The following is a 22,950-nucleotide window of genomic DNA, read 5'->3' on the forward strand; positions in this document are numbered from 1 at the left end:
TGTTAAAATTTAATCGTCTGCATTTTTTTGAATAATTCTTGCTACCAAATTTGGGTCAAAATTAAGAGGTAATTGATATATTAAACTAAAGGTCTTCTTTACAATATAAGGCAACATACCAACAAGTTTGATTAGCTGTAATTGTTATGGTTATTACAAATAAGAATAATCTGTAATTTTAGTATTTTAATCTATAAGAATATATACTATTAAAAATAGCCATGCATTTGTTCATCATAATCGTTATCATTAGGTCATTATACGTTTGTTATCATCAATTCTCTTCATTATCATTTAACCCATCTCCCATACTCTCGGTCAAAAGCTTTTTACGTTCTTCTAGAAATTTAAAATCATTGTCGTAATTCAATTTTTCCTTTTCAGTTTCTTTAATCAAATTTTCACAATATTGACTGATATCTAAACTACTAGATGTTTTCTCTTCAAATTGTGTTTTACTAGATACGTCTTCAGTGTCAACATCTTTATTAGTGTTCAGCGATTGTTTCACTTCATTCAATTCTTTATTTTTAGAATATAAGTCATTCGCCAAAGATCTCTTGTCTGCATTTGATGCATCAAGTTCATTCTTGGTGTAATTGAGCTCTTTTCTGACGAAATCTAAATCGCTATTCTTTCTTCTCAATTCCTTTTTAAGTAGATCTAAGTCATCAAGAACGCGTTGAAAATCACTTGATTTTGGTCTTGCTTCAACTTCTTCAAGTTTTTGTTTCAATTTCTTTAACTGATAGTCATGATCTTTGTTTAGACGTTGGATTTTCATTGCATGATCATGATATGTTTGTTCTTCCTTCTCTTGAAATTCTTCAATCATTTCTGCTTTTTCTTCACGAAATTTTTGTATTGCATTCATTAATTCTTTGTTATTTCTTTCCAAATTTTCTATTTCCGTTTTATACTTCCATTCTTTTTCAGTAATTTCTGATGATTGACTTAAAATGCTAGTGTTGATGTGTGGTGACGAAGAAGTTGGGACCGGGGTTTTTAAATTTGGAGCAAACTTGACTCTGTTAATCTTCGATTGATTACTCATTGATGAATTTTGACTAATATTAGTAACTTTGTCGTTATCATTTATGTGAAGTTGATCAGATGCTTGATTTTTATGACTCGTACTAACAAAATTTTGTTGTTGTTGTTGTTGTCTAAATTTTTGTAATTTCGCATATAATCCTGGATTTTTAACTCTCAAATTCTTGGGATCGTCTTCTTCTGAAGGGCTTGTGAGTAAAGTCATAGCATTGGATCCACGAAATTTTTATTTATATTAATTATTATCTGTTTATTATAAAGGTAATATGATATTAATTGGTTTTATTAATAAACTTAATAGATCAAAATAAAAAAGACGTGTAAATTGTTTGTTTACTTTTTGATCCGCATTAAAATATTAAATCTGTACTGAGGTTTCTTTCTTAGATCTACCATCATAAGTCTATAATTATAATTGATTCAAGCTATCGTATGAAGTTTTATGATTTATAATGTCATCAAAGAGACTAGTCAGAAAACAATCGCTAATATCAAAAGTTCAATCATTCCCATTTGACACATATCTTTATTTAAATGAAATACGATTATCAATTGATTGGGATGAATACGCAGTTTCGCTAGGGTTACCTTTAGGTATATCAATTTGCTCATTATCAGTTGTTATTCAATCCATATTGACTTATTATAATTCTATAAATAAAAGATCTAAAAACTCATTGTTTAATTCTAATTACTATCAATATGAAAATTTAAAAAATTCAATAAATTCTAAGAAGCAAATACATGATTATGAAATTAATACCTCAACTACTAATACTATTATGTGGAGTCTAAATGGATTACAAAGCTTGATTGCCATATTGTCACTCGTAAATGTTGTGCTAATATATACCGGTAGGAGAAATTACCAATTATTATATTGCAAAAACAAACCTCATTATAAATCAGCAGTTCATCCAGCTAGTCAAGAATCAATTTTTTACATGGCTCTTTATTTCATTGTTAATTTCTTCTCAAAAGATGAGGAAGATGGAGAAGACGGAAGTGAAAATTTTCATGATAATACTGAAGATATAGGAGAAGGTGAATCTTGGCAATTAAGAGTTTGGGAACCTTCTAAATTTTCATTATATGTTTATATTGCTTTGAATCCAGTTAATAACTATATTATTCATTATTATACTTCAGAAATTTCATCCTTGAGTATGATTATACTAATAATGTTAGTGACTGCATTAAACTACAAGTTGATAGAAGGATTTTTGAATTTATTACAGGATAAAAAGATATTATTCCAAGAGACTTTTAGTGAGTTCAATAATAAATTTGTACTACCAAAGACAAACATATTAAAGAAAGATGCGGTGGTGGATGCAACAATGGGGCCTTTATATTCATCTGTTTTAGTGAACGATAAACCATACACGTTCACAAGACTGAAAGCTTTTACTACACATGATTCAAAAGGTAAGCCAACTACAGAATATATTGATTCAACAATAGCAGAAGAACCAGAGAATGGTGAAACTGATAATTTATATTTTCCAAGAAGCCAACAACCAAGTAGAGTGCCAAGTCGAGCTGCAAGTCGTAGAGGCAGCGTGTATGAATATCCACAAGCTCAACATTATATTGCACCACCAATAAATTATCAGAATGATTACAACAATAGTTATTATTCATCTACACCATATCAAAACCAACTTCCAATAGGCCGTATGCAAAGTCCTGGATCCGCAAGATTTACAAGAACTCCAACTTATTCAAATAACGTCAGTTATAATAGATCGCCAAGTCCTACACACAGATCGAATATAACTATGAGACTAAGTCCACAAAGATTGTCACCAAAAAAACCTAATTTAGATTATCCTAAAAAAGAGGGCATAACTCTGTCTCATCATTCACCAATTACTCGAACACCGCAATTATATAGATCACCATCACCCCAACGAACTCCTGTATTTTATAGAAGTCCTTCACCAAGACGAGATTCAGATTACAATAGACCTAAACCAGGTTGGAAATAAAAACAATATATTCGAGTAATTTATTAATGATTAAAACATTTTATTAGAAGTCATTCATGCATTTCATTTTTCTATTAATATATACTCTATAAATCATGGAAACCAAATATATATTTGGATAATGTCGATAACAAGCTTAATTTTGGTTGTTTATTATTTTCGGTTTTATTATTCTCATCTTTCTTTTCATCAGGGTTTATAAAGAAACTAGTACCTTCTTTTATATCTAATCTATTTATATACGTTGACTTATTTGCACCGGATGTTGAAGTAGATGAGGATGGTGGTGTGATTATACTCTCGTTTTTAGTGGTGGTCTTATCGAAATTTAACGGAGTTGATAAATCGTTAATACTTTCATTAGTGAATATTTTCTTTTTCTCCAATTTTTCAATTACACTCTTGTGGAAAGGAACAACACCCAATAAATTTCCATTAAAAATTGAACCATTTTCTTGTAATGCATTTAATGCAGAATTTTGATTATCATAAGTGAACTTAATCCAGTTGGAACCAGTGAATATGTTTGCATTTGTTTGTTGTTTTTCGAGTGTACTTAATAATGTTGCACCTTCATTTGTATTTGATAAATCAGTGAATTGTTCAAGAATTGTACCAAATTGTTTGAAAAATTGTATAATTTGAATAGATGTATTTTCTGGATATCCAAATACTATTATTGCATTTGAATCTAAGTCAATTTTATTTGAATTCTTTTTATCATCTCCTCTACTTTCTTTATCTAATTTATCATCACTTGACTCAAATCTTGTGAATAAATTCTTGTAACTTTTAGGATCTTTATTTATTGAATTTGATTGTTTCCTACTTGGTTTACTAACTTCAAAAGAATCTCCATTCAAATCATACATTGATCTTAAAGGTGGAGCATCTGCTAATGCTTCGTTACTTTTTATTATGCTATCATCTTGCTGGAAACTTTCATTCATGGTTTCATCAAATCGACTAAGATCACCACCAACTGAATCAAATAATGCACTTAAACTTGTATTATTTCTATCTATCAAAGCTCCATTACCGACTGTGTGTTTACGATTATTACCAAATGAAACTATATTAAATTGGTCATTAGAAACCAACATTGACGACAGTGAAGAGTTTGATGAATTTTTGTTTAATTTTGATAAGTTCGGAGCATTTATCTGAAAGTTTGATTTCTTATGTGGTACTAAATGATTGGGTATTACTCTTTTCTTTTGGTTGTGTTGAGACTGAAGCCATGCGGGTTGTTGTTGTTGCTGTTGACGAGGTTGTAAAAATTGTGGTTGATTATTTGAAGTTATTGATGAAGTTGGTTGCTGTTGTTGCTGTTGTTGTGAGCTGAATTGATTATTGTTTCCAGTGAGAAATTGTGTTTGGGGTTGACGATTGAATAATGTTGACATTTTTGGTTATAGTTTTATTCCGCTCCTTTTACTCCGACAAGGGCTATTAATTCTCAATGATATTAATTGATATTTAAATATTCGTCTAACTTGATGAATTTGAATTTTGATATTGTAAACAAAAAGAAAAGATGGAAAGAAATAGTACTTAAGAAATTTTGTATGGTGAAAAATTTGGTAGCAATGTCAGTGTTTTATGATACTGTTTGAAGAAGCATATAACCACGAGCTAAACGACTCATTGAGAAGCAAGTTTTATTCTCTTTGAAGTGATTTTGATAAAGAGTATGTTCAAAAGATGCTGTTGCAGGTCTAAGATTTTGTTTAATTCGATTAAATGTTATATACATATCAAAATTTTGCAGCTAAAAATCAATGCAGTTTTGTAACTTTAAAAAATCAAGAAGCTCTTCATCACATTAGACGAAATATAAAAGTACAACATAGCATAGAAAACTTCAAAAATAATGCTATTATCACCAGCTGAAAAGCAATATCTTTATGATTCATTGAGTCAATCACAAATAATAAGACCAGATTCAAGATCAAATCAACAACATAGACCATTAGAAGCAACTACATCATTTTTACCAGGTTCAAATGGTTCAGCCAGGATAAGACTACTGGATGGTAGTGAATGTATAATAAGTATTAAATCAAAAGTCATAACGTATGATCAGAACACCACTCCGAATTTAATTGATTTCGATATTGATATTATTGGATATAGAGATGATTCAAATTATATTACAAATTTGAAATTTCAATTATTGAATCTTTTACAACAAAATTTTCCCGTTGATTTATTGAAATTAACTTCAAGATATGCATTTAAGTTATTTATTGATTGTGTTATTATAAGTCATACTTCATATCCATTAGGTTTAATAAGTTTGGGGACTTATTTAGCTTTGAAAACTTTAAAATTACCTTTATTAATCAGTAATAATGACGATACGGAAGTTGCTGAATTACCTACATTTTCAGATGATTGGGATAATGCTCGAACTTTACAAGAAATATTGGATTCTCAAAACTCAAGTGATAAATTTTTCCAACCACCAATATTTATAATTATTGGAGTAGTGGGGAATAATTTAATATTTGATCCATCAGTTGAAGAAGAACAAGTATTGGAGAATGGATTAATTGTTAGTTTTTATGATGGGAAAGTCATCACACCTATAAATAATACTAATTTTGCTATAAATTCAAATAATTCGAATTTCAAAGGTTTAAATAAAAATCTTTTAATTAAATCTATTGCATTATGTAATAAATTTTGTCCATCAATTATAAAAGCATTGGATACGTTAATAGAGCAAGAAGACGACGCAGAAAGATCAGTGTTCTAGAAATTTATCACAGGTATATAATTCTATGAGTATCTAGAATAATAAATAATGATTAATGTTACAACTTTAACAATGCTGTGAAGAATAAGCATGAACTAAAACAGCAGTCGCAGTTTGAATATTCATGGATCTAACAATTCCAACTTGTTTTATCTCAACACAAAAATCTAACTCTGCTAACAATTCGCCTGGAATACCTTCTCTTTCTTTACCCAACAACATCAACGATTTTTTTGGGAATTTCAATTCACTGTTTAAAACAATTGATTTATCAGTTTGCTCCAATCCAATCAAAGTATACCCTTCTTTTTTCTTTTCTTGTAAATAATTTTTAATATCTTCAGGTTTAACTTCAATCATTGGCATCCATTGATCAGCAGTAACAGCTACTGATTTAAATGGTTGTTCATTTTTCACTTCCAAATCATGGAGCGTTAATAAACCAGCACCTAAGACATCACATAAACGACATATACCTCCAAGATTTGGTGGTTTATCAACTAAGGAAGAAACAACAATTAGATCACTTCTGTTTACTTCCTTCTTGGAACTTATAATGTCTAGATCATTATCTACTGTTGTTAATGCTCCACTTTTAGTTTGTAATGGAATTTGATTAACTGGATCAGCTTGAGTCATTATTACTTTTTTCTCATTTAGTTTTTCTTTGATCCATATGTCTGTTTCATCATTACCTATTGGATGTCTTAATAATTTAATTTGCTCGTCTGATAAGTATTGTTTGAATTGTTCTTCGTTGATGAAATCTATATCTTCTCGATCTGTTAATCTTAAAACAATACCACCATTTAATGAAACTAGATTCAAGTCTTTTATAATATCCCACAAGAGTGCATCACCACTTCTAAAATGTTTAAAATTATCTGAGTTGATGGCACTTTCGTACATGTTTTCAACGATACCTTGAACATTTGAGTCAACGTCTGAATTTTTTTTCTTTATTTCATTCCTGATGGATATAATTAATGATAATGAAAAATGTCTAATCATTTTTCTCAGCGAAGAGCAACCTGTTATGACAAAATTGATAAGCTCGAGTAAATATTTAACTTTTAAATCTTTATCCAACTGAACAACCGCTAAGAATAAAGCTCTGATATATGACGTAACAACTGCTGGTTTTAGTGAGTTCAGATTCACCTTCAAGTCTTCTATTAATGCATCCATATATTTTTGACTCTTAAACATATTATAAGAAATCATCCATTCAATGTACATTCTTACTAAAGGACTTTGTTCTTTATTTAATCTTTCTTTAATCAAATTAAAATCTATATCTACTTTATCAATGATGGATGTAAGTATAGTGTATAATTGTAATCTATCCCATTCTTCATTATGATCATTCCATTTTAATGGTTGGAAAAATCTATATTGTGCTTGATTATCTATGATGTAATTGTATATTCTTTGTGAAAAAACCGGCAGTTGAATTGAGTTAACTATTGCTGATAAGTTAATTCTTGCACTTATTTCTTCATCACCATAAACTTCTTTATATATGTTTGTATTCTTATCTAATGCAACTTCATCATCAAATATTTGAGACATGATACCAATTAATAAGAAATATGAACCTAATGAAGAACGAACAAGTGAAGCATTTGTAAGTACTTCCGGTAACCAGTTTAATTGTTCGAATTTTTCCTGGTCGTTCAATTGAGCTTTCACTAGACTTGAAATTAAAGTAGGCAAGAAACATCTTCTTGTTGCAGAATTTTCTATAACAGATTGACAAAACTTTTTTATCTCGTGGTCAGAGTCCAAATTGAAAATTATATTGGAGTTTAACATAGTTTTAATTGTCAGTAAATGTAGGTCTTGTTGATTCAAAAGCAATCTGCTCTCGACAACATTAGACCACATTTCCGATAACAATAATACAATTTGAGAAACATTATTTGGAACGAATTTCTCTGAACTTAAGTAATTATTGATTAATGCAACCATGGCAAGATTAGCTTCATAACTTGAAGTATTTGGATTTAAAATCTTAAATTCATCATCAAAATCCGTTGGATGTTTTTCGAATTGAATTCTTAGTGAGTTGTAATATTCACCATCTATCTTACTTTTCAATTTATAAAAAAATCTGTCTTGCTTTGTTATATCTTCGGTATTCGCTAATAACTTTGAATGAAAATCAATTACGTGTTTAGGGTTTATGAACTCAAATGATGAATGTTTATACAATTTGTTAAACAATCTGTATTTATAGTATGATCTTTCTAAAATTTCAATATTCCCTGATTGTAGATCTACCTCAATTTCTGACCATAACTTAGAAATAGCATCATTACTAGGAACAGCAAATGTGAATTTTTCGTAATCGACATTTGAAAGAGTCTCAATGACTTCTGGATCATTTGAATTCACTAACATCCTCAATCTATCTTCATTCGCTTTCAAAGTAGCTTTTCTGAACCCTGACTCTAATAATTTGGCTATTAATAAAGAATCAGTCTCAGGCAAATACATAATTTGAGTGGTTATACCAAGTAGAAGTATCTTTTGATCGACGTTTCCGTCCTGTTTCATAACTTCATCAACAGGTTCAGCTTTAGTAACTTCTTCGAATAAAGTAATGTTGTCTTTGAGTACTTTAAGTCCATTAAACTTACAAAATTTATCAAGTAATGCCAATGAATTTTTCAATTCTGGTTCAAAATTAAGTATAAGTCTTAAGCTTACGGTTTGGAAATAAGTCTCCAATACTCCTCCTTCACAGCTAGATTCGAAAATTGATGACAAATATTGATCATGAACTCCATATTGTAAAACTTTTCTACCATTCAAACCTTCAAGTACACCATGTAATACCAATATTCTTGATGGACCAAAATTATGACCATGAGATGCTAAATAGCCAAGGATAGTTGATGAGATATTTTGAAGATCTTCCTGGTCGTCCAAATTAATGACCATGTTTTTAATTGTATCTTTTAATTTGTATGCATACGGACACTCAACAATCCCATTTAAAGTCTTAACGTCAAAATTAGGAGCATTAATCAAATTAGGCAAAAGGGTTTTTTCTAAAACTTGTAATGCATCTTTAACGAGATACAAATTTATCAGTGGAATTGAAAGTAACATACTCATTGTAAATTTCCTAACTGAATCATTCGGAGCTTGAAACCCAGTTGATAATAAACACCAACCCCATGATGGTAAAATTAATGATTGTGGTGAAATTAAATTTGTAATATCATTCATCCCTGCTTTTGCTTGATGTAGTGACGTATCTATTGCTAAAACCTCATATAGTGTTACATATCTTTCCCATTCGTTGATGTAGTCTTGTGACTTAGTGGTATCCCATTTTATAAAATCATTTTGTACGTTTGAGTTTATAGATTTTATTGACATTTGTAGTATGAACATTCCATATTTTCTTAATTCATGACATTTATCACCTAATATTGATTGGATTTTGCCCCAATATATATTTTGGTCCAAAATTGTTTGAAACTTTTGATTCTCTTTTAGGTTTTCACTAGAGTTTATATATCTTAGCCACAATACATATCCATGATATTGTTTTAATGAATCTTTTGAGTCAACTAAAAAGAAAATGACATCCCAACACAAATCAAATGCATCGGCATCGTTCAGTAGTAGATTTATTCTCCATCTTAATAAATTTGATGCAGCTTTTGACACTACATCTTCATCCGATCCAAGTAATAGTAAAATCAATTTATCCATATGTATTATCACTTCCTGTTTACCATTTTTGAAAATAATATCTAGCAAAGAAAACAACGAGCTGATATCTTCATCCGATACTTCTTGATCCGATTTCTGGGCATTTAAATGAAATAACTGATAATAATCATTTTCAAATTGTACCCTGTGATTATCGATGTAATTTTGAGTTAAAGAAGTGATTTTCTCAATAGCTTTTGATTCCAATTCTGGTAATGCACTTAGTAATTTATAAATTTGCTCATTATATTCCTCGTCCAACAAATGGTCTTGACAATAAGATTCAATTAATTTGAAAGTATCTGAATCAGGTTGTACATTATGCAAAAACTCCACTAAGACATCAACGTTTTCATTACTTTCATTTAATTGCTTGGCTAATTTTTTAATAATTTCTATTTTTTGATCATGACTGATATAATTGCCAATCAAAGATGTAGTAGACATCTATAAATTTAGTGAAATGTGGGGTCTACTTTAACAATAGTACAGCATAAAAGCAGAAATTTGAAATTTCGTTAGATGATCATCGCTACCACTAAAAGTTTCGAAATACGAGTTGACAATAAATTCCGCTGATAATGAAATAAAATATTCCGCTTAAATTTTTATAGTCATAGCGAGAATATACATTAATTTAAATATACAAATACTTCCAAATTTTTGCAACAATCTATAAATTACCTTTTTTTTTCAAGATTTATACAAAATTTCATGAATTCAACGTTAACTGATTACAATGTCTTAAATATCCCAACAGACATCAAAACAATTACATTAACAGTTTCATTTATCCTAACATTTTATCTATTCAAAAAATATTTTACCGCTGATAAGAAATTTCCAACTACAATAAGCGAAACAACTCAAAAACCTAAAACTTTTTATGATAATGTACCTACATCACTTGAATTAATACCACAGACTAATTTCAAATGGGATGAAATAGATCCTTTAAAACTGTACCCTTTTAAAAATGCAGTGTATAAATTAACAATGGGTATAAAAAATTTAAATTATCAAGATTGGCTTTTAATTGAACCAACTTATTTATCAAGATTGGAGAATAAGAAACAGATTTTAAACAATTGTCATCCTGATCATCCAAAGGATAAGAATACAAGAGATTCTACATTATTTATAACTGATGAAGCTAATGATGCCGTTGTTGATTTTTATGAAATTGTTATGAATTATATGTTGACTAAATATCCAACTTGTTTTAAATTAATTGATAATGACCAAAAAATTGAAAATTTAATTACTAACAAATCATATCCAAGGTATGGTAGTGGTATAGATGGGATTAAATTACAAGAATATCTCACTGAAAATATAGAAGAAGATTTTATAATTTTATTAAAAGATCCCAAAAAAATTCATGAAAAAAACGGTGAAGAATATTTTTTCAAAGCTGGAGTATTTGCATTTGCAGCAGGATTTGATCCAAATGATAGATTTAATATGCCATTAACTTTTATTCATGAAAGAATACCAGGTTATGAAACAAAATTAAAATTATCAATGAATAAATTTTTCAATCGTATAAATCCAAATCAATTTGTAACAAGATCAAATTGGTCAATTCAACCACATAGTAAATTTTACGTTGATGATAATAATAAAGGTCATAATTTACCTGATGATTATATACAAAAGGCTATACCTTACAAGGAAATGAAATTTGAAGAATATTATTATAGATCTGAACGTCAAGTATTAACTAAATTACCTAAAACTGAAGCTATTGTATTTACTATTAGAACTTATTTAATTCCATTAAATCAAGTAAAAGCTGAAGGTAAAGAAGTTAGAGAAAGATTAATTGGTGGTATAAGAGGATTTCCAGAAGATATTGCTCGTTATAAAAGAGCAAGTGAATGGGGTCCTTCAATTATTCAATATTTAGAAGAAGATTAAAAAATATTTATAAATTATATAATTTATATTATGCATTATTTATTATTGAAATTTTCTTGGTTATTGACTACTTATCTCTTCTTTTATTGATTCCCATAAATCGACATTTTTTTTGGCCCAAATAATCATAAATTTGTTATAATACAATAAAATTTCAAGTATTAATTTCAATTGTTTTAAATGGAAATTTTTTAGATTTTTATTTATTTCATCAAATATAAAAGATAAATCAGCCAACATTATATCTTGACATTTCTCAAAAATTGATATCTTAGAAATTAAATCTTGAATTTTTTGTTTTCTAGTTTGTTGAGGATTTTGATCCATTATTTCTGTAACGTATTGAGTTATTTTTTTAAAACTTGGTAATTTAAATTTACTCGATGATGATGATGATGGTGGTGATATATTGGGTTGATTTTGTGGAGTTTGAGATTCTTTCTTAAGGTTATATGATTTGGATTTACCATTATGTTGTGTTTTTATTGCATTTTCTACTTTCCCTGCTTCTTCCTCTATTTTTAATAATTCATCTAATTCTTTTCTTTTGGACTTTATATCATTATCTAGCATATTCTTTTGTTTCAATTTTTTCGATTGATATTTTGTAACATAATGTAACATTTGAGTATATTGTACAGCTTCTCCCAAAGGTTCAGATACTTTAGTTTCTAAATCTCCAATTAATGAATTTATTGTAATATATGATCTATCAAAACATTGACCAATTTTATCAAATAAATAATTCAATTCATCATCATTTTCACTTGATTTTAATTTGTTATCGTCACTTCTCAGCATTAGCGTTTCTGAAAACATTAATGAAAATGAATTAAAAACACTTCCTAATTCTGCATAATCATTCGATAATCCAATAAAATTTGTCATTATTTTCTTATTTACTTCATCTAGCCCTGATGTGTCTATTATTTTTTCATTTTGTTTTTGTTTTAGTGTATCAGATTGAGATGGTTCGGGATTACTTATTAATTGATTTGTCTTTTTAGTTATTCTTTTTTTATTATCTTTGAAAAAACTCATTGTTTTTTTAGTTGATGGATTTGGTAAATTTGAATAAATAGTATCAGTTTTTAACCCATTTTCAGGATTCAGTAAATAAATAGATTTTGGTAATTGATTTTGTATTAATGAAATTTCATCTGACCAATTTGCATTTGGATCTAAAAATTTTGCAAAAAATTCTAAACTTCGTATTTGTTTTATCTCAAGACAATTATTTAAAAAATTGGTTAATAATCTTTTTCTATGTTCTATTAGTTGTTTTTTATTGGATGATGTAGATGATGAAGATGAATTTGATGAATTATTTGGAATAGTTATTGCAGCTGATGGTGGTGATGATCCATTATCTGAATTGTTTACATGAATTGACCCAAATCCGTTATTACCAGTTAAACCATTAAATACAGAAAAATCAAAATAGTTCTTTGGAGGTATTGGTGGTATAATTATTAAAGGAAATATTTTAGTTAATATATCTCTTAAACTTTCAAAATCACTATATCTTCTTCTTGTTAAAATTTCATCATTTTTTATATCTAAATTAATTAATTTTATAGTATAAACAATATATTTTTTCAGTGAATTATTCATACCTTCATTTGAATTTCCTGCTTCTGTAATTAAAATTTTAACTTTAACTTTTGGTTGTAATAATTTTGTAACTCTACTTTCAAAATTCATTGTAACTGTATTAAATGATTCATTTTTATTCATTGGTGGTTTTGTTTGTTGACCATTATTTTGATTTTCATTTGATTTATTACCATTGGTATTATTACTATTATTATTACTTTTATATAATAACATTGATTCATCAACATCATTTAAATTAGAATCATCATTATTTATAAAACTTGTTAAACCTTCATGATGCAGAAATGGATTATTATCTTCTTCGTCTTCAAATGTGTTGTTATTACCATTGGTAGTATTAACAATATCAATTGATTGTGGTTGTAAATTTGAATCTTGATTTTTGGTGGTGGTTGTGGAAGAATTCTGGAGTTTTAAATGTTTTTTTAATTTTGATTTTTTTTTCTTATTATTATTATTATTATTTGAATTTGATATAATTGAATTATTTGATGAAGATGTCGTTGAATTTGACATAATTAACTGTTTAATGTATCATATATAAGTTGTATAATTTAATATCATACATAATATAATTATTATAAATATATTTTAGTACCCTCTTTTTTACTCATATAATAATTAATTAAAGTAGGGGCAATACTCTATATACAGTACACACTACTTTAATAGATAAGATAAAGAATTAATTAAGGGAAATTATTATTTAGGTAGTACTATTATATATATTAATATATTTATTGTATATTATATAATAATATGTATGGGTCATAAAATAGTAGACAACCTTACTTTATTAATCAACCTTTCATTTTTGAACAAGGTTTGATGTCCTGTCCTGAATATTCTGTTGTTTTGAGGAACAAATTAACATCAACTAGCTTCAATGATTATTTAATTAACTCTAACAACCTTCTTGTAAAATTTACTTTCATTTCTCCCCATTCTGTTCACATTTACAAGGGGATCTTTTCAAATACCACTAACAATTTTTATAATTATTAGAAATACTTGATCCATTGAACATATTTAATATGTTAATGAATATTAAATATCCCTAGGAGAATCATCATGTGTTAATTTAATAACTTATTTCAAAGTTGAAAATTAAGTCAATGATATCTTCAATAGTTAGAATGCAATTAATTATATACAATTCAACTCCAACAATATTTAGCTTCACGCCATACTATTTAGCCTTGGGGATTAAATCTACTTAGACTCAATCACAAAGAAATGTCATTGGGTTTGACGGACAAACCAAAGATTTTTGGAAAATACATGACAATTTTAATATTGTTAAGTATGTTATAAATTATTTGTATCTAACAAAAAAATTCCTCAATTTTGTGTAGAATATTTTGTATTTGTTATATAATAATTATTGATTTCGAATCGACTTAAATTTAATCCATCTAAATTTCTTTCTTTAGTTAAATCTTTGATTTTAGTGATGAATGTTTTAAGCCAATCAAGCTATGCATCTAAAAGTTACAACCGAATCATAGAGTATTTAAAAAATACAACCCAAGAAAACGAAGTAGGGATCTTTACAAAAACTAGCAGATATATAATTCTCAGTAAATAACTAACAGAATTTAAATTATATATAAATTTATAAATCAACGTGTTTTTAGCATTCAAACTTTACTGTTCATATTTTGTGTAATTTATGCTCACTATATAAAACAGTACTATTAGAGTGTGTTATAAACTACTTGAATTAAATTGTACAAACGACAAAGTTTTGTTATGTCTTTACAAATTCGACGTAATCATAGAAACAGGAAACTATTGGCTTGATCAAAAGCTAGTTAGAGCTACTAATTTGACAGGTCAAATTTAATTTTTTGCCTCCTAGAATTAATCCTCTAGCTTCGTTTCGATATACAAAGTTGCACTTTTGATTATCATGTTCTTATTTGCAATTCTTTGATGATGATTTTTACCTCTGAGGCTACATATAGAGCTCTTACAACTTCTCAATCCATAATGAAAATATTGTTCTGAAAGTTATTAATACCCCGCATTTCGTACTTAGGTCTTTACGAGATATTTGTCTAAGTATCACTAGCAAAAATTGCTAGAAATACTCAATTCATAAGCACAAATTCAATATTTTGTGAATGAATTTGAAATATCCCCTTAAAAGCTTTCACCACTACTAATTTGTAAAACTTAACAAAAAGTTGAGAAACTAGTTAATGATAATCTTTCTAAAATTTAATACAGATGAAAGTTTAAGTACAATATTTAAATGTAACTTAAAACTTCTCTGTTCGAATAACGGCATTCAACACACCCTTTGGACTTCATGAATGGAAAGTACTGCCTTTCGGATTAAAAAATGCGCCCGGAAATCTTCAGAAACTGATTAATTATATATTCTGAATTTTTTTTCTTTCAAACGATTGTTTACAAAAAAAACTTAAAATTCAGAAATATCTCAACAGCTGCAAATGATAACATAAAAATATTCAGCATTACTTTCATGGATGAGTTTATCAATTAGACTAAATGAGTTTCCTATTTCATTTGTTGAATTATCTTTTGGAGGGAAAACTTGATAAATTTGAATAACTGGATGGTGTTTATATATATATTTTCTTTTTGTGCAATGACCTTCTTATTTAAATTTTTTTTATAATCGTGATAAAACACGAAGTTTTAGGTAGATAATATAAAAGAGCATAGTCTTATTTACGGTTGCGTCACTAATATAAGGTAACATTTATTACAGAGTAATTAGAGAATAATTACGATAATCTATTCCAATTGATTTATGAGAGAATATTAAACTACGTACTTGTAAAGTACATTCTCATATTTTTGATTCTTTAATTCAAATTTCTGAAAAATTAATTTTTTTAAGATTATATTATTGTAAAATTCAAACTCGATGAATATAGTAGCTTCCTCTAGTTTCATACTCGAGTTCTACCTTGTTTATGAAAAGAAGTCATCATTTTAAGGTGGTATTTAAAATCATTAGTTCCCAAAGTTCAAAAATTCAACCTTCGTTTCTTTAGTTTAAAGTATAGATTCAAAATAAATTTGGACATCAAATATTGCTGAGCTATTATAAAGATATCACCAACAATTCTTAGACTGTTGGAAATACCTAATCCATAAACACATAACATATATGTGCATGGATATATAAATACCCCGTCGAAATATATCAAAATCAATTTTATTAACTTCATGAAAAGTTACAAAAATAATTAATGATCCCTTCAAAAACGTAGAATTAGATTCTCAATATAGTCTAGGCTACATTAAGGAATTCCAAAGGATAACAAAATCATTAAACATCAACAATCTTTGGGAATATCTATCAATGTCAAACTCTACCATTTGGGGCTACTAACAGTCCATACATATTTTCAATTTTTCTTAACCGTTGTGACTTTATAAGCTAATAATCGTCTGAATCCAGCAATATCTATGGAAAATCAAAACCCATTCATCTCAAAACTTTAAACGCAAGCGTAATCAGTGAAAAAAATGGAAATAGAAAATATCAACGATTTCCCGAAATAAAAATATAGAAAAACAAAAATTTATAGAAAACCAAAATAACAATTTTCCAACAATATCAAAAGATCGAAAAAAAAATTCTTTTTTGAGTTATTACAAAATAAATTTTAGTTCTTTGTCTTAACAGCTACATATCGTTCTAATGTTTGCACATTCCCAGTATCATTCGAATTAGCTTGTGTCATCATATGCTTACATGACCTTCAGGTATCATATATATAGTAGTAGTGTAGTGTATATTAGAATATATTTACTTTTATGTTGATTAAAAAAAGGCACAATCAGCTATTTATAGATTTTGTGTAAGGTTTATTACGTCTTTATTATCTCTACAACAATATCAGGATTTTTGCAACAAATATTTATGAATTTCAATTTTTGCGAAAGCTTGATCGTTTGTAAAGAACCGTAGAGTATTATGATAAGCTCAACAAAATATCAAATGTAAAAATGAACTCTTTATTTTGGATTTATTTGACCAATTTAAAATTATAAGTTGCACGATCAAATATGTCGCTTCATTTTCGTTCCCCTGTAGTGAGTGGTTTTAAATGAACTGTCTATATTGGTTTGATTTCATTTGTCCTTCAGCTTCTTCTGAGCCTTTCTCGAAAATACCTCTAACAAATTTGAAAAAAATTGCTAGAAATACTCAATTCATAAGCACAAATTTCAAATTTTTGTGAATGAATTTAATATATCCCCTTGAAAGCGTTCACCAATACTAATTTGTAAAACTTAATAAAAAGTTGAAAAACTAGTTAATGATAATCTTTCTAAATTTTTGTACAGATGAATTTAAGCACACTAGTTAAGTAGAACTTAAAACTTCACTGTTTGTATACCGCATTCACGACACCGGTAGGCTTATATGAATTCAACGTGTTACCACTTGGCATGAAAAACGCACCTAACGCATTTACAAAATTTTTCAATTATATATATGTTGGATTTTTTCTCTTTCAAACGATTGTTTGCAAAAAAAACATAAAACTCAGAAATGTCTCAACAGCTGCAAATGATTAAATAAAAATATTCAGCATTACTTTTATGGATGATTTAATTAATTGAATTGAATGAATTTCCTATTTCATTCGTTGAATTATCCTTTGGAAGGAAAACTGGATTGTTCCAACTTGCTAAAATTTGAATTTATATACTTTATTCTTGTGTAATGAGCTTGTCGTTTAAATTTTTTTATAATCTGTTGATATGATATATCATATTTACCCGGAAAATAAAATTAGCAGTGGTGAAAAATTGAAAAATTTTCTTAAACATCCTCTACTTTTGGAAGTTGAGCTTGAGAGTAGAGAAATCATAGTTAATGAGATGAAATAGTCTGATATATTTATCTTTATATCATATATAAATATAACAGTTAAAGTTGTTTTTCTATAATCATTTCTAAAAGAAAGTACCATTGAATATATATTACAATAATAATCTTAATAAACTACAAGTATTTAGGTAGACGAAACAAAAGAGCATGGTGTTATTTACAATCGCGTCACTCATATAAGGTAACATTTATTACAGAGTAATTACAAAATAATTATGACAGTCTATTCCAAGTGATTCATGAAAAAATATTAAATTACGTACTTATAAAGTACATATTCATATTTTTGATTCTTTGGGTCAAATTGTGAAAGATTTATTTTTTTAAGATTATATTATTGTAAAATTCAAACTCGATGAATATAGTAGCTTCCTCTAGTTTCATACTCGAGTTCTACCTTGTTTATGAAAAGAAGTCATCATTTTAAGCTGGTATTTAAAATTATTAGTTCCCAAAATTTAGAAAATCAACCTTCGTTTCTTTAGTTTGTAGTGTAGATTCTGGACATCAAATAATTCTGAGCTATTATAAAGATATCTCCAACAATTTTAAGACTGTTGGAAATACCTAATCCATAAACACATAACATATATGTGCATGGATATATAAATATCCCGTCGAAATATATTGGAATCAATTTTATTAACTTCATGAAAAGTTACAAAAAATGATCCCTTCATAAATCGTAGTTGCTAGATTCTTAATGCAGTAATGCAAATGCAGATTGCAAAAGTGATGTGAAAACTCCAAATAAACACTGGAACGCCGTTTAGGTTTCTTCAACTATCGCACCCTGCCATTCGGGCTAATAAACACTCCTTATGTTTTCACTTTATTTAGAAGTGATGTTGAATTCATTTTCAATTTTTTTAAATTGTTGTACTTAAATAAGCTGAGTGTTGGTTTTGTGTAACTTGAGCTACACTTTTTTTTTTCCTAAAATCAACATTTATCTTAAATATAGACTTATACATAGAGAAATGTAGATACCTAACCACATGGTATTGAAAGGTAGTATAAATGGTACAAAAAGTTGCCAACAATGATAATAACTTCACCAAATTAGCTAGTAAAACCAATGTATTTATTGTGTTTCAAATCAATGTCAGAATTTTTGCAGCAAATATTTAAGCATTTCAGTTTTTGCGAAAGCTTGATCATTTGTTAAGAATGTAGAGTATTAAGATAAGCTCTACAAAGTATCATATGCAAAAATAAACTCTTTATTTTGACAAAAAATGCAAATTTAAGAATATATAAGTTGCACGATCAAATTCATCGCTTCATTTTGTCCCATCGCAGTGAGTGCCTATAAATAAACTGTCACTATCTGGCCCAATTTCTTTCGTCCCTCATCTTTTTCCGAGCCTTTCTCGAAGATACTTCTAACAAATTTTAAAAAAATTGCTAGAAATACCCAATTCATAAACACACAACAATAATATTTGTGTACGAATTTAAAAGTATCCCCTTGAAAGATTAAATTAAAAACATCAGTTTAAAAACTTAAATTTGAAAGTCAAAACCAATAATTAACGTCTTTCTAATTTGAATTTAGTCATACGACCTGGAAATTTTTTAGTTTCTAAGCAAGTTCGAAACATATAATTTCCTGGTTTTACCCTTTGGAGCCACTAATTCCCCATTCGTGTTCACAAAATTCTTATATGTTAGTAGCTGCATATTATGCACACATTTATCAACAAAATATAGATCGAAAATTCATCCAAATGTAGTAAAATGTATCATACTTGGTTATTTAATGAATAAACTGGAATATTTGTTATTACACGTAGAATCTGCTGATATTGTATAAGCCAAAGATGTTAAATTTGTTGATGACGAACTATTAGGATTGATCAAATGAGTAGGTAAAGATTAAAATTCCTTGCCAGTAAACATGTTTCGCAATTAAAATTCAAGTCGTCTACAATACATGTTAATTATATTTAAATTCTAAAATTTTTTTTACTTACTTTCGCAATTGATAATCACAATAATTTATCTTCCTCTAAATTTTGAAAAGGCAAGATAGTAAGATAAAAGACGACAAACTTAATCAACAGGGGATTAATTAAAACTAAAATAACTACCACAGATTTCAATAGGATTAAGAATTGCCAACTATGCAAATATTTTGGGTTATGCTGATGCTAGTTATAATGCTACCCCAGAATTTAAAAGTCTAATAACTAAGGTCCAAGTATTTAGTTTTTCAAACGACGTATACTCTTTATTGATAGCCTCAAGCCATTGATCTTATAGTGAGCTGACTCTCATTGTAGTAATATTAAAAAAACTAATGCTGCAATTGAAGTTGTTGGAGCTAAAGTTTATTTCAATAAAAATTCTTACATAATGATTACTATGGGAAACCTGGAAGTGTCATTCATAATTGAACATCAATTTTATCACAAAATGTCTACCAACCAAGAAAATACATCTGTCAAAATTATATTAGATAGATACCCAATCTATTAATACATAAATTTTATGTACATAGACATGTGAATATCCATTCGAAAGTGATAATATCTGACTACTTTCAATTCAAAGAATTGGAGTAGGCAGGTTGTTATACACATTTCTTAACAAATAAAAGGGAAGTACTTGCACCAATTGCATTTTACTCCAACAAAACTAACCAATGTTCAAGCTAGATACTCTGCTAGAAAAAGAATTTTAAGGTATTCATTGAACTAGGCTCACCGTAGTCGATAGTTTTGAATTTTTTAGATTATGTACTACTTTATAAATTGTTCTCGGTTTTATAATGTAAATCAGATAGCAAAAATTTGGTAATAAAACTAACTGAATTGTTCAAAACAAATATTTCTCACTCCTTCTAATCTAATCTCAATTCAAGAATTCTTACAGTCCAATACTTAAATTAGTGTATAAATTCATTGAGTCGCATTTCATAATAGTACATGAATACAAACGAATCTTAAACATTGTAGTAAGCTAAAACTAAGTAAAATAATGTCATACAACTGCAAGGTACAAAATACATATGCATAAATATTTTTACACCTAGCCTTCCTTTTGTAAGATTATAAATTCTGAAACTTGTTTCACTATGCAAGCTATATGACATCTTGAAACAAAGGCAACAATCACCCCAATTAATAAAGTGGTTTCACTTTGGTTTCAGATTAAAAACGGAGGCAAACCCCCAGTTACGTTTTTATAAATTGTTTTAAAATCTTACAAGGTTTAATATTTTACACCCTCAAAAAAAAGTCATTTTTTTTTCACCACTACTAAAGACTGTTCATTGAAAAAATTCTTGCAAAATTATATTTTTAGGGGGTTTGGTATTTGAAACTCATTTAAGTCTCACTACTCAAATATATTGGTTGATACTACTTTAATTAACTTTTAGTAAATAGTATCAATTTAGGCTTTTTGTTTTTGGCATGAAAAAATAAAATTATACGACGATCTAAACTTAAAAAGGTGAAAAAAAAAAAAATTATTGAATGATGTCATTTTAATTACATTACATAATACATAAAAAAGTAAAACAGATGTTTCAATTTACAAGTAATTGTTAATTAATTTTCTGAAACCAATGTCTTGCACCTGGGACAATAAAACATGTAGATCATTTTATTATTAGTCAAGTCATTTTGATGAAACAGGAGTTAAGAAAAAGATCTATTACTCGATGATAAAATTTATGATTAAGAAATTACTGATGTAATTAAAAAATAAACTTTTTTTTGAATAAACCAGCTACGAGAAACCTTAAATGAAAAAAAATAAAAATTATGTCATTTTGCGAAAGATTTGATTTTTCGAGATCGAGAATCAGTTTTTACTCTAATTATTTTATTGTTTAAAATGAACAATCAATATTAGATAATTCATTACCTCGCAACTTGTGGTTAGTAAGATATAAAATGATAATCTCAGTACTGGAAAATGTGTACTACGTATTTAACGCTTTATATTCCAAGCTAAATGAAGTTGATGTGATATTTCTATCATTTGATTATTTCAGATTCAGTTTCAATCATCAAATGTATGAACTAAACTTTATTTTTAATTAACTTAATTATATAATAGGATCATAAAGAGATCTTCTTTTAAATATTGATGTAAATTCATTTAATCATCTTGGGCCCTTCGTTCCAAAGGATATTGAACAATCAATAAAAGGATTAATCAATAGGATAATATAAAAATTGACTTTTGATTATTGAACAATAGAAAAAAATAAGAGAAATTTAAACGAATCTGCCTATTGTAATATTTTTCAACTAAACAAATAAATTTTTAAGGGGCTTTATTTATAAATTATGAACAAATTTCTCGAGAATATCTTTTTATTTACATTCATATACATCAACATGTATTATTTCGAGAGAGTTCATCTATTGAATAATAAAAATTTATACACTTTTGCTTCGAACAAATGTTGGAATAATTTTATTAATTGCAGAAAGGGTTATAATTGTGTATAATGTATTAAAATTATTTTACTTAAACGGCTTAAATTATAATCAATTTGCAAGTAAAAAATAAAAAATAAAAAATAAATAAAAAATAAAAATATAAAAATAAAAAAATGAATCTAGAACAAATTTTAATCATGTACATAAAAAAAAAATTACGTCATATTGTTTTAATTTAACTTACTTTTTACTGGTTTTTTTAATATTTAAGTATTTTACACTTTAACATTCATTTTTTAAATTTTAATTAAAATCTATTGTATTAGATATAATATAGTACTTATCTTAATTGAGAATTCAAAGAAAGATCGTTCCTGCTAGATTGAACTACAAGAAAAATTAGATACAGAATAGTAAATCTCATCAATTAATTGATCATTATTAATGGTAGTCATGGCTATTTCTTTAATCAATTCAAATCATTCAAGCTTAAAGTGGTTTTTTAGAATTTATTAAAGAATATAAAACACCCCCCATTATAAAATTAAAGTTGTAAAAGTAAAAAGGAGTGATGTTGGAGTTATGCTGTATGTTAAT

The 22,950-nt window shown here is 27.5% G+C and overlaps 7 protein-coding genes across 7 annotated transcripts; 3 read left to right on the forward strand and 4 right to left on the reverse strand. All coding sequences in view use genetic code 12, as the record gives it.

Moving 5' to 3' along the window:
* Positions 1-274: 274 nt before the first annotated feature.
* On the reverse strand, positions 275-1,258 carry KGF54_001833 (uncharacterized protein; the record flags this gene model as incomplete). The annotated part of the gene is made up of 1 exon (XM_051762246.1): positions 275-1,258. One exon carries the CDS (start codon positions 1,256-1,258, stop codon positions 275-277), a length of 984 nt encoding a protein of 327 aa, XP_051621371.1.
* A 247-nt stretch (positions 1,259-1,505) lies between these two features.
* Positions 1,506-3,044, forward strand: KGF54_001834 (uncharacterized protein; the record flags this gene model as incomplete). The annotated part of the gene is made up of 1 exon (XM_051762247.1): positions 1,506-3,044. The coding sequence occupies one exon, from the start codon at positions 1,506-1,508 to the stop codon at positions 3,042-3,044; it is 1,539 nt and encodes a 512-aa protein (XP_051621372.1).
* An 86-nt stretch (positions 3,045-3,130) lies between these two features.
* On the reverse strand, positions 3,131-4,450 carry KGF54_001835 (FG-nucleoporin; the record flags this gene model as incomplete). Its single annotated transcript, XM_051762248.1, has 1 exon — positions 3,131-4,450. The coding sequence occupies one exon, from the start codon at positions 4,448-4,450 to the stop codon at positions 3,131-3,133; it is 1,320 nt and encodes a 439-aa protein (XP_051621373.1).
* A 467-nt stretch (positions 4,451-4,917) lies between these two features.
* RRP42 (exosome non-catalytic core subunit) lies at positions 4,918-5,805 on the forward strand (the record flags this gene model as incomplete). Its single annotated transcript, XM_051762249.1, has 1 exon — positions 4,918-5,805. The coding sequence occupies one exon, from the start codon at positions 4,918-4,920 to the stop codon at positions 5,803-5,805; it is 888 nt and encodes a 295-aa protein (XP_051621374.1).
* Positions 5,806-5,871: 66 nt separating this feature from the next.
* On the reverse strand, positions 5,872-9,981 carry KGF54_001837 (tRNA (guanosine(18)-2'-O)-methyltransferase; the record flags this gene model as incomplete). Its single annotated transcript, XM_051762250.1, has 1 exon — positions 5,872-9,981. One exon carries the CDS (start codon positions 9,979-9,981, stop codon positions 5,872-5,874), a length of 4,110 nt encoding a protein of 1,369 aa, XP_051621375.1.
* A 267-nt stretch (positions 9,982-10,248) lies between these two features.
* HRQ2 (Hrq2p) lies at positions 10,249-11,454 on the forward strand (the record flags this gene model as incomplete). Its single annotated transcript, XM_051762251.1, has 1 exon — positions 10,249-11,454. One exon carries the CDS (start codon positions 10,249-10,251, stop codon positions 11,452-11,454), a length of 1,206 nt encoding a protein of 401 aa, XP_051621376.1.
* A 60-nt stretch (positions 11,455-11,514) lies between these two features.
* KGF54_001839 (uncharacterized protein) lies at positions 11,515-13,587 on the reverse strand (the record flags this gene model as incomplete). The annotated part of the gene is made up of 1 exon (XM_051762252.1): positions 11,515-13,587. The coding sequence occupies one exon, from the start codon at positions 13,585-13,587 to the stop codon at positions 11,515-11,517; it is 2,073 nt and encodes a 690-aa protein (XP_051621377.1).
* Positions 13,588-22,950: the final 9,363 nt, after the last annotated feature.

Source organism: Candida jiufengensis (assembly GCF_024610255.1).
Source record: "Candida jiufengensis strain CBS 10846 chromosome Unknown scaffold5, whole genome shotgun sequence".
Classification (NCBI taxonomy): domain Eukaryota; kingdom Fungi; phylum Ascomycota; class Pichiomycetes; order Serinales; family Debaryomycetaceae; genus Lodderomyces; species Lodderomyces jiufengensis.